The following is a 12,971-nucleotide window of genomic DNA, read 5'->3' on the forward strand; positions in this document are numbered from 1 at the left end:
CGATTAATAAGCGTTATAACAATCAAAGTTATAGTCTCCGAAGTTTATAGCACACCAACTATAGCAAACCAATAATATGTACTGTTTTTTTTTTTACCCCTAGTTCTCCCCCTGTTGATGGATCTTCACCAAGTTTGGTATGAAGGTTTGTTGGGTGCATAAATAAAAATGAAAAGGCCAATTCTACGCCTTACTTTGAATGAAAGTGAGACGAGATTTAGTTAGGTTCTTCTAGAAGGTGGATAATACTACCTGAAAACAGGGCCAATTCTTTAAGTTCAAAATATTTTATAAAGAAAACGGTCTTTAGTTTTATTGGAAATTTCAGTCACATTACACTTAATATTTTAGTCTATTTTTTATTGTTTGTTTTTACGCAAAGCTGCATAGTCTGCTATCTGCACTGTGTCAGCCTAGCACAATCGAAAGTAGATTTTAGCGTTATAACTCTCAAACTTACCATTGAGCCACTGAAAGACAGTATCGAATATTTAAAACGAATGTAGCGGTTCAGTTGTAATATCAAACTGACTGCTTTTGTTAAACAGCAGTAAAAAGGTAAGGACGACATCTTAAATATTTGTTTGTTTTGTTCAATTTCGCGCAAAGCTACTCGGGGGCTATCTGGGCTATCCGTCCCTAACTTAGAAGTGATTGACTAGGGGGGAAGACATCTAGTGAACACCACCCACAGCTAATTCTAGGGCTGTTCTTTTAACAACAAATTGACCATCGTATTCTAACGCCTTATTATAAACCATTCCTAACTTATATAGAGAGATTTTTTTAAGTTATGGAAATAAATTTCGTATGTTGAAAGGACGAGCATGTTTTGTGACTGGACTCAAACTCCTACCCGCAGAGTGAGAGTTGGTAGCCCTAACCACTAAGCCTTGCCAGCTTCTCAAAAGGAATATATACTTAGAGTGCGAGTTGGTAGCCCTAACCACTAAGCCTTGCCAGCTTCTCAAAAGGAATATATACTTAGAAAACTGTTGTCCTGTTCTTAATCGTAAAGAAATATTTAATTGTGATGTTAAAGATTCACATACCAAATTTCTAATTATCCATGAATCTGTTGTGGATGTTTTCTTTAAACTCTCAAAACTTAAATAAAAATATTATAATTTGTTGTTTTCAGAATTGGGCTAACAACTTGGTTATATTTCTCTCGCGATGTAGGAAATGTGTTTTTCATGACTCTTCTATCACTTCTAATTTCTCGTTCAACATATGAAAGTTTCTTTTTTCTTTCTGTAATCGTCAAATATACCAATTTGTGTATATGAAAAATGTGTTAAATATATTTCCATGAATATTGTTTTAAAAAGTATTGAACGTTCAATATAATAGATTCGTATTATTACAGAAGAATGAAGATTTTAGTTGAACTGAGCAATAATTTTTTTGTCGCAAAATGGTGAAACTAATATACAAACATTCATTTATTCTTCGAACATGGTGGCGTTTCTTGCTTGCTCATACATTTTTTTTTAACTTAATCATTATCTTATACAAACGTGTCTCCTTTTCTAACCAAAACCCATTACCTTCTTAGAGGGCGTTTTAATACAATGAGCATCATTAAAAAGACGTTTGCTCCAACGCCTAGCATAGCGATGATGAAGAGAGCTGTTGCCTCTGTTGTCTGAGCTGGATGACAAGAGCCTATATGGTTGGTAGAGGTAACATTACTAGGATTACTAGGGCCAAACCGGACCACGTTCATCCTGTAGAAAGAAACACGTATTATATAAAAACAGCATGCAATAATTGAACTAAGTAAAATATTTAAAACAGTCCTCAGCATAGCTTCATCTCAATACATATAGTTCACATCGTACAACGTGTGGTGTACTTGTAAACTTCAAAAAGTGTCACACTACATCCATAGAGAAGTTTAAGTATGGTATCCACTTTCCAATATGTTTAAATCTATATATAGTTCACATCGTACGACGTGTGGTGTACTTGTAAACTTCAAAAAGTGTCACACTACATCCATACAGAAGTTTAAGTATGGTATCCACTTTCCAATATGTTTAAATCTATTGTCGTGAGACATACATAAATATATATCCACTCTTTAGGACATGCTGTACTCATAGATGAGTTACATTCCGACAGAAATGGATCCGCTTTAGTAGAATATGTTGTAGTGATAATGTAACTACACTTCAAAAAGTGAACACACTCCCATGGAACCTGTTGTACTCACAGATGAGTTACATTCCGACAGAAATGGATCCGCTTTAGTAGAATATGTTGTAGTGATAATGTAACTACACTTCAAAAAAGTGAACACACTCCCATGGAACCTGTTGTACTCACAGATGAGCTACATTCCGACAGAAATGGATCCACTCTGATAGAATTTGCTGTAATGATAAATTAGCTACACTATAAGGAATCTATAGTGAATCAAGGTGAATAAATGTCAAGTTTAATTATTAGCTCTGGATGAAAAGTAAAAACATCTCTGTATTAAAGGTGAGTGGTCTATTTATTAATCATATATACTGTTTTACTTCTATTTAGGATTTTTAGAACAAAGATGTTTAAGTGCCAGTTTTTTTTTTCTACATACAAAATTGTAAGATGTTTCACTTCTATTTACGTTTTCTCTAATACAGTTAGTAACTCGTTTTTTAATGATCAACTTAGTTACTAATTGCTTCTTTTTCTTATGTTATAATTAATTAAATTTCAACTTTCTCGTACAGTTCAGTCTCTGTATCACTCCTGTTTGTTATTTTTTATTCAATAAGCTAAGTCATTCCTATTTTGAGTGTTGATATTATAACTTGTAGAGTTATTCATATATTTCAGTCTCTGTATCACTCCTGTTTGTTATTTTTTATTCAATAAGCTAAGTCATTCCTATTTTGAGTGTTGATATTATAACTTGTAGAGTTATTCATATATTTCAGTCTCTGTATCACTCCTGTTTGTTATACAATAAGCTAAGTCATTCCTATTTTGAGTCTTGATATTATAACTTGTAGAGTTATTCATACAGTTCAGTCTCTGTATCACTCCTGTTTGTTATTCAATAAGCTAAGTCATTCCTATTTTGAGTCTTGATATTATAACTTGTAGAGTTATTCATACAGTTCAGTCTCTGTATCACTCCTGTTTGTTATTCAATAAGCTAAGTCATTCCTATTTTGAGTCTTGATATTATAACTGGTAGAGTTATTCATTCCGTTTTTTGTCGTTATATCATACAGTTGTAACGGTTTCTATTTTAGTGAATTCTTTCGGATTACTCGGTAAAAAGAATACAAAGTTCAATCCACTTAATGATAACAAAAGCATTTTATTTCTTAGATTACAAGTTTTTCATGTTAGTTTAGTTCATGTTCATGGATAGGTCTAAGTTTACAGTTGTCTTTAATACAACAATTTTATTTACCTGCCAATTCTCTCTTTTAACGTAAGAGCACTTTTTGTACCTCTAGTATTTCGTCGTCAACATAAACTCAAAAATTACAAAGCTGAAATATATGTGTCTTAAAGTAACTTCCTTACTTTTTCACTAGATAACAGATTCACTCCCTGAAAAATACATTGACTTCACTGACTAACTGACCTATTCTAGCCTAACTCGCTTTTGATATGTTTCAAGTAGTTCCTAAACTTTCAAGAAGGTTCTGGGCATTAAGCCACGCCCATAATGCTAGGACCAACGTTCTTTTTGTCAAAATACGATACACACACAGCTTGACAAACGTCTAGATAGAACAATATCCCACAACACTGTCCTCTCCCTAAATTGTGAAATACGTTGAACGATCCTACTAAACAAAGAAACAATGGTACGTTAGAATTATACTTCCATAGTTAACAATAAGGTAACTCTTAACAATTAACACGAAGAATCATAGTTATTATAATCATTCTGTTAATTCAATGTGTGAAACATAGTACAATCAAAATTGTGATTAACAAAACAAAATCTCCCTTCTTTACACATTTATTATCCCTAATTGGTCCAGTCACCAAATATTTTCAGTGATTTTCTTTTCTGTGTCATATGGTATGAAGATGGAATGCTCTCTTTTCTCTATCATCAGTACCATTTTGCCACTGGTTAACTACTTTTCACGTAGATAGTCAAAGGAATCCACTTGTGCTCCATACTTTTGGAAGTGATCCCAACAGGAATCTCGGGTTCCCCAACAGGTTTATTACTTTTGACAAAGTCTTTTCTGAAGCTAACCAGTGAGCCATTTTCCTGCCAACATACATCTAAAGATAATTATGGTTTACAACCTTTGGTTTGGACTACCTGTCTTTCTGGATTATGTTAGTTGTATTAATTCTCTTGTGTTTCCATTCTTGGTGTCACTGGAAGTTCAACTTCTTGTGGCATCATTATCGTTTAGTACCCAGGGGTTTATTGTTCAAAGCAAAAAATTAGTTGAAGTAAGTTCAACATAACCTCTGTGCTTCCACATGAAGTATTTTCCAAATATACACTCTTCCTCAATGTCAATTACGCACACACACATAATGTTGTGTACAGAAGCGTCCTACAGTGAAGGCGGTTTTAAATATTCCTCATCAGTTGTTGTTCTTTTCCATCCACCTTATCCTTTCATCTCTGTAGGCACCTGACCAAATTTTACTACCAGATCAAGCAATGGTAGTTATAGAACCAGTGGCAATCATCATGTTGCAAAGCTTCCCATCAATGAACCCATTGACTCATATATGGTTTCTCTAAGTAATATACTCTTTATCTAATCTGTAGCATATGGGCTATTCTCATCTTCAGGATATTGTCCTCCTTGGTTTATTGTTTATGGTTGATTCCTCACAATCTTGGATATAATGTTCATCTTTTCCACACTTAAACAGTTTTTTTTCTGTCATACGTTTGGAAACAGTTTCTTTTTTATGAAGGCTTTTGTGTTCAGTTCCTGACAATACATCCATTTAAGTTGCAATTGAAACATCTTCTGGCCTGTGGCTAACTTCCTCCATTCTAAGTGGACAGTTGTCTAATTAAAGGTTTTTTGTCTACAATCTCTGGCAGGATGCCCATTTAATTTTCAACGGAAACACTTTCTACCCTGTGGTTTACTTTCCCATTCTAAGTTAACTGTCGCTTAAGTAATTTCTTGAGTTCTTCTATATCTCTATCAGAGAGAATTGATGTATCTAGCTTACTTGATCTGATAATCTCATAATTTATGGTTGGTGCCTCTCATTGTTTATCTGTAAATGTAGTTGAATAAAACTCAATTGTCAACTGAGCAGCTTCCTGTATACTTACTTTGATTTATTCTAATTCGCGTATTCTCATCCGTTATAGCATATAAGATAAATGGACAGCTCTTACACATCTCCCATAAATTCAGCTCAGATCGGGGATGTTCTCCTTAGCCTGTTCCTAAACTTTGTTTTAGGAACTACTTTCTGATGTGACACTCCAAAACTGTTTGATAATGTGACCAAACAACCTAATAGCTATTAAGACTGTGACTTGGAAGGTTGCTTAATGTTGTTAAAACTGGTTTTTTATGTACAGAAAAACGAATATTTTGCCTTTCACAACTCCATCCATTCGCTTTGAATTTTATTTCAAGCTGTGCTTGATATTCCTCCCATGGGACCTTTCTATCATAATCTGTTGGTTTCTCTATTGGTTGATGCGGTTACATTGGTTTGTTAAATTGCATAATCTGATGAAATAGTGGTGTAGCTGAAGTAGTCCAAGAAGAACCTGTTTTCATGGGTGGCGCAACAGTAGTGATAGCAGGTGTAGAGGAAGTGTATTTTCCTATTCAATATTGCATAGGTAATAATATTTGAGGTTGGAATTCTTGAGCAGATGCAGAGAGAAGTGTGGGTAGTTTTATCCTTGTATTTACCAATTCAGCATATATATATTTTATCCTAGAGTTGAGGACCGTTCATACATATCTTATGACTTATTTTATGTTTGTGGTATAATCTTTCTGTATTTCAATGGTGTCCTTTTCTTACTTTCTTTTTTACTTCATTTATGTTATTTTGTACTTCCCTTTTTACTTTGTTGATGTCCTTTTATAGTTCTTAGATTTTGTTGTTATAATCCTTCTGGACATTTTTGGTGGCTTCTTTGTTTTATCTTCATTGAAATAGTTTTGTTTTTCTTCAGTTTTGTCCATGTAATTCTCTTCTCGACTTCCCATCTCTTTCTACTAATTTTTCTTTTAATTTGCTGTCTATTTTTTCAAGTTCTTCGTTTAATTTCCTGTACTTTTTCCTTTTTCTCTTCTAGTCTTTTCTCTATTTCAGCTTTTCTAGCACATTTTCGATACCGCTTCGAACACGCCATGTTTCTGAAGTTCTGTCTGGATTCTATTTAATTTTTACCAAAATAACCTCACTCTTAATAACAGTGTTGTAATGGTTTCCTTTATTGGGTACCTTTTTCGATTATTCAGTAGAAAGAATAATGCAAAGTCCAGTCCGCTTAATACTATTGTAAGCATTTAATTTTTTCGACTATATTCTTAACCTAATGTTCACCGACAAGACTAAGTTCACGTTAATTGCTAAAACAACAATTTCATTTACATGCTAATTGTTTCTCTCAAATAAGACACTTTAACATACCTCTAGTACTTCACAACAAACACAAATTCAAAATGTACAAAACTGAAATAACTGTCAAACAGTAACTTTTAGATTTATATATTGTTTAAGAAACTCACTCTCTAATGTTTAAATAATTCACTGGCTTCACTGACTATATTTACTGATTAACTTCCTGATTCAATAATCAACCTACTCTAGCCTAACATACTTTTTATATGACTCAAATGATTCCCCAAACTTTCAAGAAGGTTATAGTAATTAACCACGCCATTCCTGCTATTCAAACCTCCCTCTGCTCAAACAACAACACAAGCCTCTAGTAAATTTGTTTAAAAAACAGGCTGAAACATTAGAAATGTAAAGAGACGTCTTACTGCATTTTTATTGTTTATTGAAAATTCAGATTCAGTAACTAATAATTTGCTGTCTTATGTGTCCAATCAAATCAAATAATTGTTTTTATAGTGATTTACATTTCAAATTACCAACAACTAAGCAGATCCTCATTTTAAATAGGTTTATAAAAAGTTTTGTAAAAAAAACTTTTAAAAAGTGATAATTCTTGTTAATTGTCATGCTATATTTTCTTATAATAATAAGATTAAGAAATACCTAAGGCAATAAGAAAGCGTGAAGTCCTTTAAATGAACTCAATTATATTAATGATAGAGCAATTTTCAAGGAAGAAACTATAGCACTAAAGTTAAGGCCATATTACACGACTATTATAAAGTTTTTAAGTAAGATTTTGATCTAACAACGGGAATAAAATTACATAAAACTTGTTATAATAAAAGAAACTCAATAATTACTGATTATGCTTTTAATAATATAAGCCCAGTAGGTTGTTACAATACTTCATATATTTTACGGAAAGGGTGTTAAATAACATTGATTGTATAACTAACAGAGGGACTTTTCATCAATGTCTGGTTGTGCTTTTTATAGAATTTCTTGAAACTTTATGTAAATAAATTAACTTTAAAATACAGCTTTGAATTTGTGGATCGAATTAACAGATGAATTTTCATAAAGCTAAGTATTTAGCTAGTTTTCTACAAATATAAAGAATCTTTAAATAAGAAATTAAGTAGGAATGAAAGCACCAAAAAGTAAGGAAACAAGGTAGGAATAGGCAGGATAATATTACAACACATGGCAATTTTTGACACGATGCAACCTCAAAGTAGGTGTCGCCATCGTTCCGTCCATTCCGATTTCATGTGCTTTTTGTAACTTGGTAACTGTTCAAACTAAATGAAAGGTGTATATTGCTAAATTTCTCTGTTGTAAACTTTGTTTCAGGAACCAAGTACAGATACATATCTGTAATCAAAGTACGTGACCCTAACGAAATGCATAACATCAGTCAGACAGGAAGTTCCAATAGTCATACTTTGCTTATGGGATACATTATAGCTATCTGACTGTTAATGGCATCAAAACATCTTATTTTTTATTTTATTTTTTCATTTTTTGAGCATTTAGAAAGGATCAGTTATTGACAAAACTCAATTCAAGTCTATAATTGGATTAAAATTTAAAGTCAAACACAAAGTAGGAATGAGCAGAATGATGGCAATCTTTGAGGTTGTACTGTGTCAAAATCATCAAGTGTTATTATGTTATCCTTCCCATTTTTATCTTGTTTCCTTATGTTTTGATGCTCCCATTCCTACTTCATAATTTTTTTTATTTAAAATTATTTTTACACTTTCGGTATTTAGCCTCAAGAGAGACTGGGCTCTAGGCCTATTCTTCGCTTAGCTTTTCTTAGATCCACCTCTTGATATTTCCTGGCTTTTGCTGATATTATTACTACAGTTTTCTTCCATCTAGCCAGGGTGACAGCCTTTTCTTTGGCTGGATTAATGGCTAAAGCTTGTTTCGAATAATGAGCATTAGTGTTTCTAACCTGATTTCTATTCTCGCGGCAATGCTATCTTCACTGGGACAAAGACTTTTCAGGGTTATCTCGTTTTCTTTTTTCTCGTTTTGTTTCCTTAAAAGGTATATTTTAAAAATCGCACTGTTTCAAGTACAACCTTAGATGTCAATAGGCCACACTTAGTTTGAAAATAATGCAAAGGTAAATTATACAACTTAGAATTCTTATTTTAAATCCAAAGAACTCGAGCAAAGCCGTGTCAGACTTCGGCAGTGGTAGTGTTCGCCCTCACGTAGAAGACTCACGTCTTAGGTACTGACTGCTATGATAGAATTGCTTTGTCCAACACAGAACCCTTGAGTCAGATGTATAGAACTGTAAACTTCGCTATCAAAGGTTAGATCATAGTTAGAACCTAGATCTAGAGAATCTACATAGCCCACGTTTTTGTTATCTAGCTGATACAGCTGCAGGCTGATCACATAGCGCGTGCGCATAATCAATCGTGTACCCGCACGTGATATGAGGGTGGGTTGCTACTTGGCAACTCATAGAGCGTGCTCGTAATCATAGAATATGGCTACTAGTGCATTGTTAGTTCGATAATAGTGTTGCAAAACGTTTATTGTTATTACTTGTTATTACCAAGGCTATAAGTAAAATACTTTTATCCAAGGTAACGTGATTCATTCATGTGCATTTAGATTTGCATTAGGTGAAGGCAGAAGAGAGCTATGCCTTTCCAACAACGTTAGTTAGTCACTCAGATAGTCAGATTGACAAGTTTGTGGTTGTGTGAAGTTTTTGTTTTTACTCTACCGACTTTTTCAAGTGCTTTGGTGGTTTGTTACTCTGCAGTTGGTTTGCTTACTTCTCGACAGTGTGTGTAAAGTGCTTATACATTCTGTTTGTAGTGTGTTTGAGATTTTATTTTGCATTTCACATAGTGCACATCTGGCCCATTCCTACTATAAGTACTACCGCACTTACAATATTATTGGAACGCCCATTAGATTTAGTGTTGACCTAGCTTATTAATATCATTAGGTATTAGGAAGTATCAGCCTGTTGATTAGCGAACCAAAATGTATTTTCAATGGCTAAGCCTCAGTTAAGCCATTACTTATGGATGTGTGAGTTTCTTTATCCTGACTTATATTTCAAATGATAAACTATACTTCACTACTCTTTCAAGATTTTATATGAGAATAAAAGAACAGTTTCTTTACTGTCTTTAATCGTTATGTTAGAACTTGTGAGCTAAGTTACTTCTGTTTTGAAGTCTTTATAAATCGAATCGATGTATTTTATAACTTTTATTATTATTATTTTTTACATTAAGACATTTTTTACATTTGTTTTTCTGTAACACTTTCTCTTAATATACGTTACAGAATGTAAATACGTGGGATATTCAGTGTGGAAAAACGATATACAACGAAGCGTAGGAAGGCGAACAGACCTAGAGAATTGAGCTACTCTACATAACGATTAGGCACGAAGGAATCGTCATTCAATTAGACTTATATTTGGCTTCATTTAATAGTCCTTGTTTGAAGTACGGAGCTTGAAAACAAGTTTGTAAAGCATCTGTTTACGCTTTATTTCGAAGCAATGGTCGGTTCCTTTGTTCATTGATCGATATAACAATTTTGAACATAAGGATGGAATAAACCTGATTTCTGCTCCTTTATGAAACCTAAGTTTGCGTTTTAATAATAATAATAATATTTTAATATTAATAATAACAATAATATTTCTATTACATTTCTTATTACGTATGCAAATTTTTCACTTGAAGAAACTATCTTGATGGACAAAGTCGTAAGGAATTAGAAAGACCGAGCCACCGATGTGTTGGGCTTAAACTATTCTAATTATTCGTGTTAAAATAATTTACGGACTAATATTGTGACATGATATTAATTATGAAACGCAATTTCCAGCAGACACACCCAACAACGCGTAATTCACAGCTTTCCTTGGTTTTCGCGAATATCGAACAATTAAGGTGCTATAGCAAAGAATCGCCTCGACAGGAAATTAGCCTTTAAGTCGAACTTAGCAAAAATGCTTTGACTAGCAAACATTTCCTTGAACAGTTTTGGAAATACTAACTCGTATATCTTACATCTTGACATTAATTAAAGCACCGTAAACCGAGATCGGACACGAACAGGTTATATTATTAAACAGAATATTCTGAAACTGATTAGGTAAAAAATATTATAGTGGACCTTATGTTGTCAACATAGTGAAAACACTTATAGTATTTTATATTTAAAAATATGTTTTAGACAACTGTTCTACAAATATTATTTTCAGAGAAAACATAAAATTAATACTGCTTGTGTTTGAAATCTAGTTCAAAATAACATCTTAAACGATTAAATCATTTATAAAAATGCCGTTAACTAGGAAGTCGCTCCGACACTATTGAATCTTGAAGCTTTTGGTTGCTAAGTTATACTTTCAAAGCTTAAATTCTCTACGAACATGATGTTTAGTCGCAGTTAGACTAAGACTGAGAAAAAACTCTACATCTCTCCCTCTCTCTCACACACACATACATAAATATATATATATGAATATATACATCTAAAAAAAATGGCAGTGAGCTTTAGCTCATATTAATGGATTAACTCTGAATCTTAAAGTTTATTTCTTAACTTTGATCATATATCCTGCACTAACATTATTATTAACGATAAAATGAGACAAGTGTTGTGTGTTCGAATGCAAATCGAACTACAATATTGTACCGCAGATTACGTATTAACATTGTTGTTAACAATAAAGTAAGATTAATTTTCATTTTAACTAACAAATGTTTACGGATTATAGAAATATTTCCGAACCTGAAACGTTTCACCTCCTCTGGAAAGCTTTTTGCTATATACGAATAAGCACTTTCTCGGGCTTCTTATTTGAAAACACGGTCTCCCGACAGAAGCTTCAAGTCTATTTCAGCGTCGGTTGATTTCATGCACGTGCTGCCTCCTTCAAACTGCATTGCACAATTTTATCACACGACTGTTCATCAAGAAATCGGGTGGTGGCGGATACTCGCACGCAAGACATTCTTTAGTGGCGCGTGCTCAGTTCATGCTTTTTCATAAGGAAAAGAAGGTGGTAAATAGTGGGATGATCACCAGTTGCTGCAGCCAGTCAAACACCCTTGTGGTTTCTGATTGATAGTTATCGGCTAAGATGAAAGATCTAATACGAAAAAACAAAAACAAAAAAAAACTTGTCAATACGTGGATCCAGGAAGAAAAAGTATCTGCCCATCTGGGAGGACGAACGAGCTATTAGAAGAATATACCAAGATAAAAGATCCCAGCCCGAAATTGAATTAGTTTTTAGAAAAGATTCTTTCATTAATCGTGTACTGAGGGGAAAAATAAATTATACGTAGCGCACCCTGTTGTCATCCCAACTGAAACAATATAGTAGTTCGTGCGGGGAAGGAATCTGGTTTTATTATTGTGTGGAATCACATCAAGCATTTATATAAATTACTTTATATGTTATGTGCTGCAGGTTTTATTGGAGAGGCATCAGCACAATTCAACAGTATAACAAAAAAGAGCTTATAAAATGTCCAGAAGAAATATTATAATTCAATTGATTGTACGTTTACAAAATCGTAAATTATTTAATCACTTTATGTATGCATAATTAAAACTATGTTTCTTTGTAAATCAGTTATTGCGTTGTAAGAAGTGCAAGATGAATGATTATACTGTTCCCCAGTGGAACAGCGGTAAGTTTACGATCTTACAATGCTAAAATCAGGGGTTTGATTCCTCGCGATAGGCAGAGCACAGATAGCCAATTGTGTAACTTTGCGCTAAAACAACAAAACAATGGTTGCAAATCAAAAATTTTTAATGTACTTCATATATTAAGCATGTTGTATTTTTTTTTTTAATTTCAACAATGGCGTTTTGGCAGCTAACCTTAATCTCACATGTAGGAATATTGTACATGTATTACTTTGTATATATATATATAAAAAATTAGATCTAAATAATTAAAGTTTCAGCAAATCATTGCCTCACATTTAGTATGATTGTATATATATATATATAGTTTTATACATCCATGCCAACGACCACGGTTTCAACTATATCTTATGTTACACATAATGAAACTGTACATAATTAGGTTGTATACCTTGACATACACACATACATTTTCACTTGAACTTGTGAGTAGAGGGAGTTGACTGTGTTTTTCTTATACTTTTATAAAACATTACATTGAAAATAAAATGCGATATGATTGGTTTGTTTGTTTGTAATTAAGCACAAAGCTACACAATAGACAATCTGTGCTCTGCCCACCACAGGTATAGAAACAGGGTTTTTAGCGTTGTAAGTCCGCAGACATGCCACTGGGGGCGCGATATGATTGGCTTGTTTGTTTGTAATTAAGCACAAAGCTACACAATAGACAATCTGTGCTCTGCCCACCACAGGTATAGAAA

The 12,971-nt window shown here is 33.2% G+C and overlaps 1 protein-coding gene across 3 annotated transcripts in view; it reads right to left on the minus strand.

The window, feature by feature from the left end:
* LOC106468013 (protein TFG-like) overlaps positions 1 to 12,971 on the minus strand; it is a 107,009-nt gene that overhangs the window by 78,889 nt on the left and 15,149 nt on the right. For 2 of the 3 annotated variants that reach the window (XM_022396293.1, XM_022396292.1), the window contains exons 2-3: positions 11,338 to 11,698; positions 1,551 to 1,730 (exon numbers count right to left, since the gene is read on the minus strand). In XM_022396293.1, coding sequence (XP_022252001.1) covers positions 1,551 to 1,729 — 179 coding nt within the window. In that variant the 5' untranslated portion in view covers position 1,730; positions 11,338 to 11,698. The remainder of the gene's footprint in view (positions 1 to 1,550; positions 1,731 to 11,337; positions 11,699 to 12,971) is intronic. The other variant, XM_022396294.1, reaches the window with a different exon arrangement.

Source organism: Limulus polyphemus, unplaced genomic scaffold (assembly GCF_000517525.1).
Source record: "Limulus polyphemus unplaced genomic scaffold, Limulus_polyphemus-2.1.2 Scaffold2832, whole genome shotgun sequence".
NCBI classification, from domain to species: domain Eukaryota; kingdom Metazoa; phylum Arthropoda; class Merostomata; order Xiphosura; family Limulidae; genus Limulus; species Limulus polyphemus.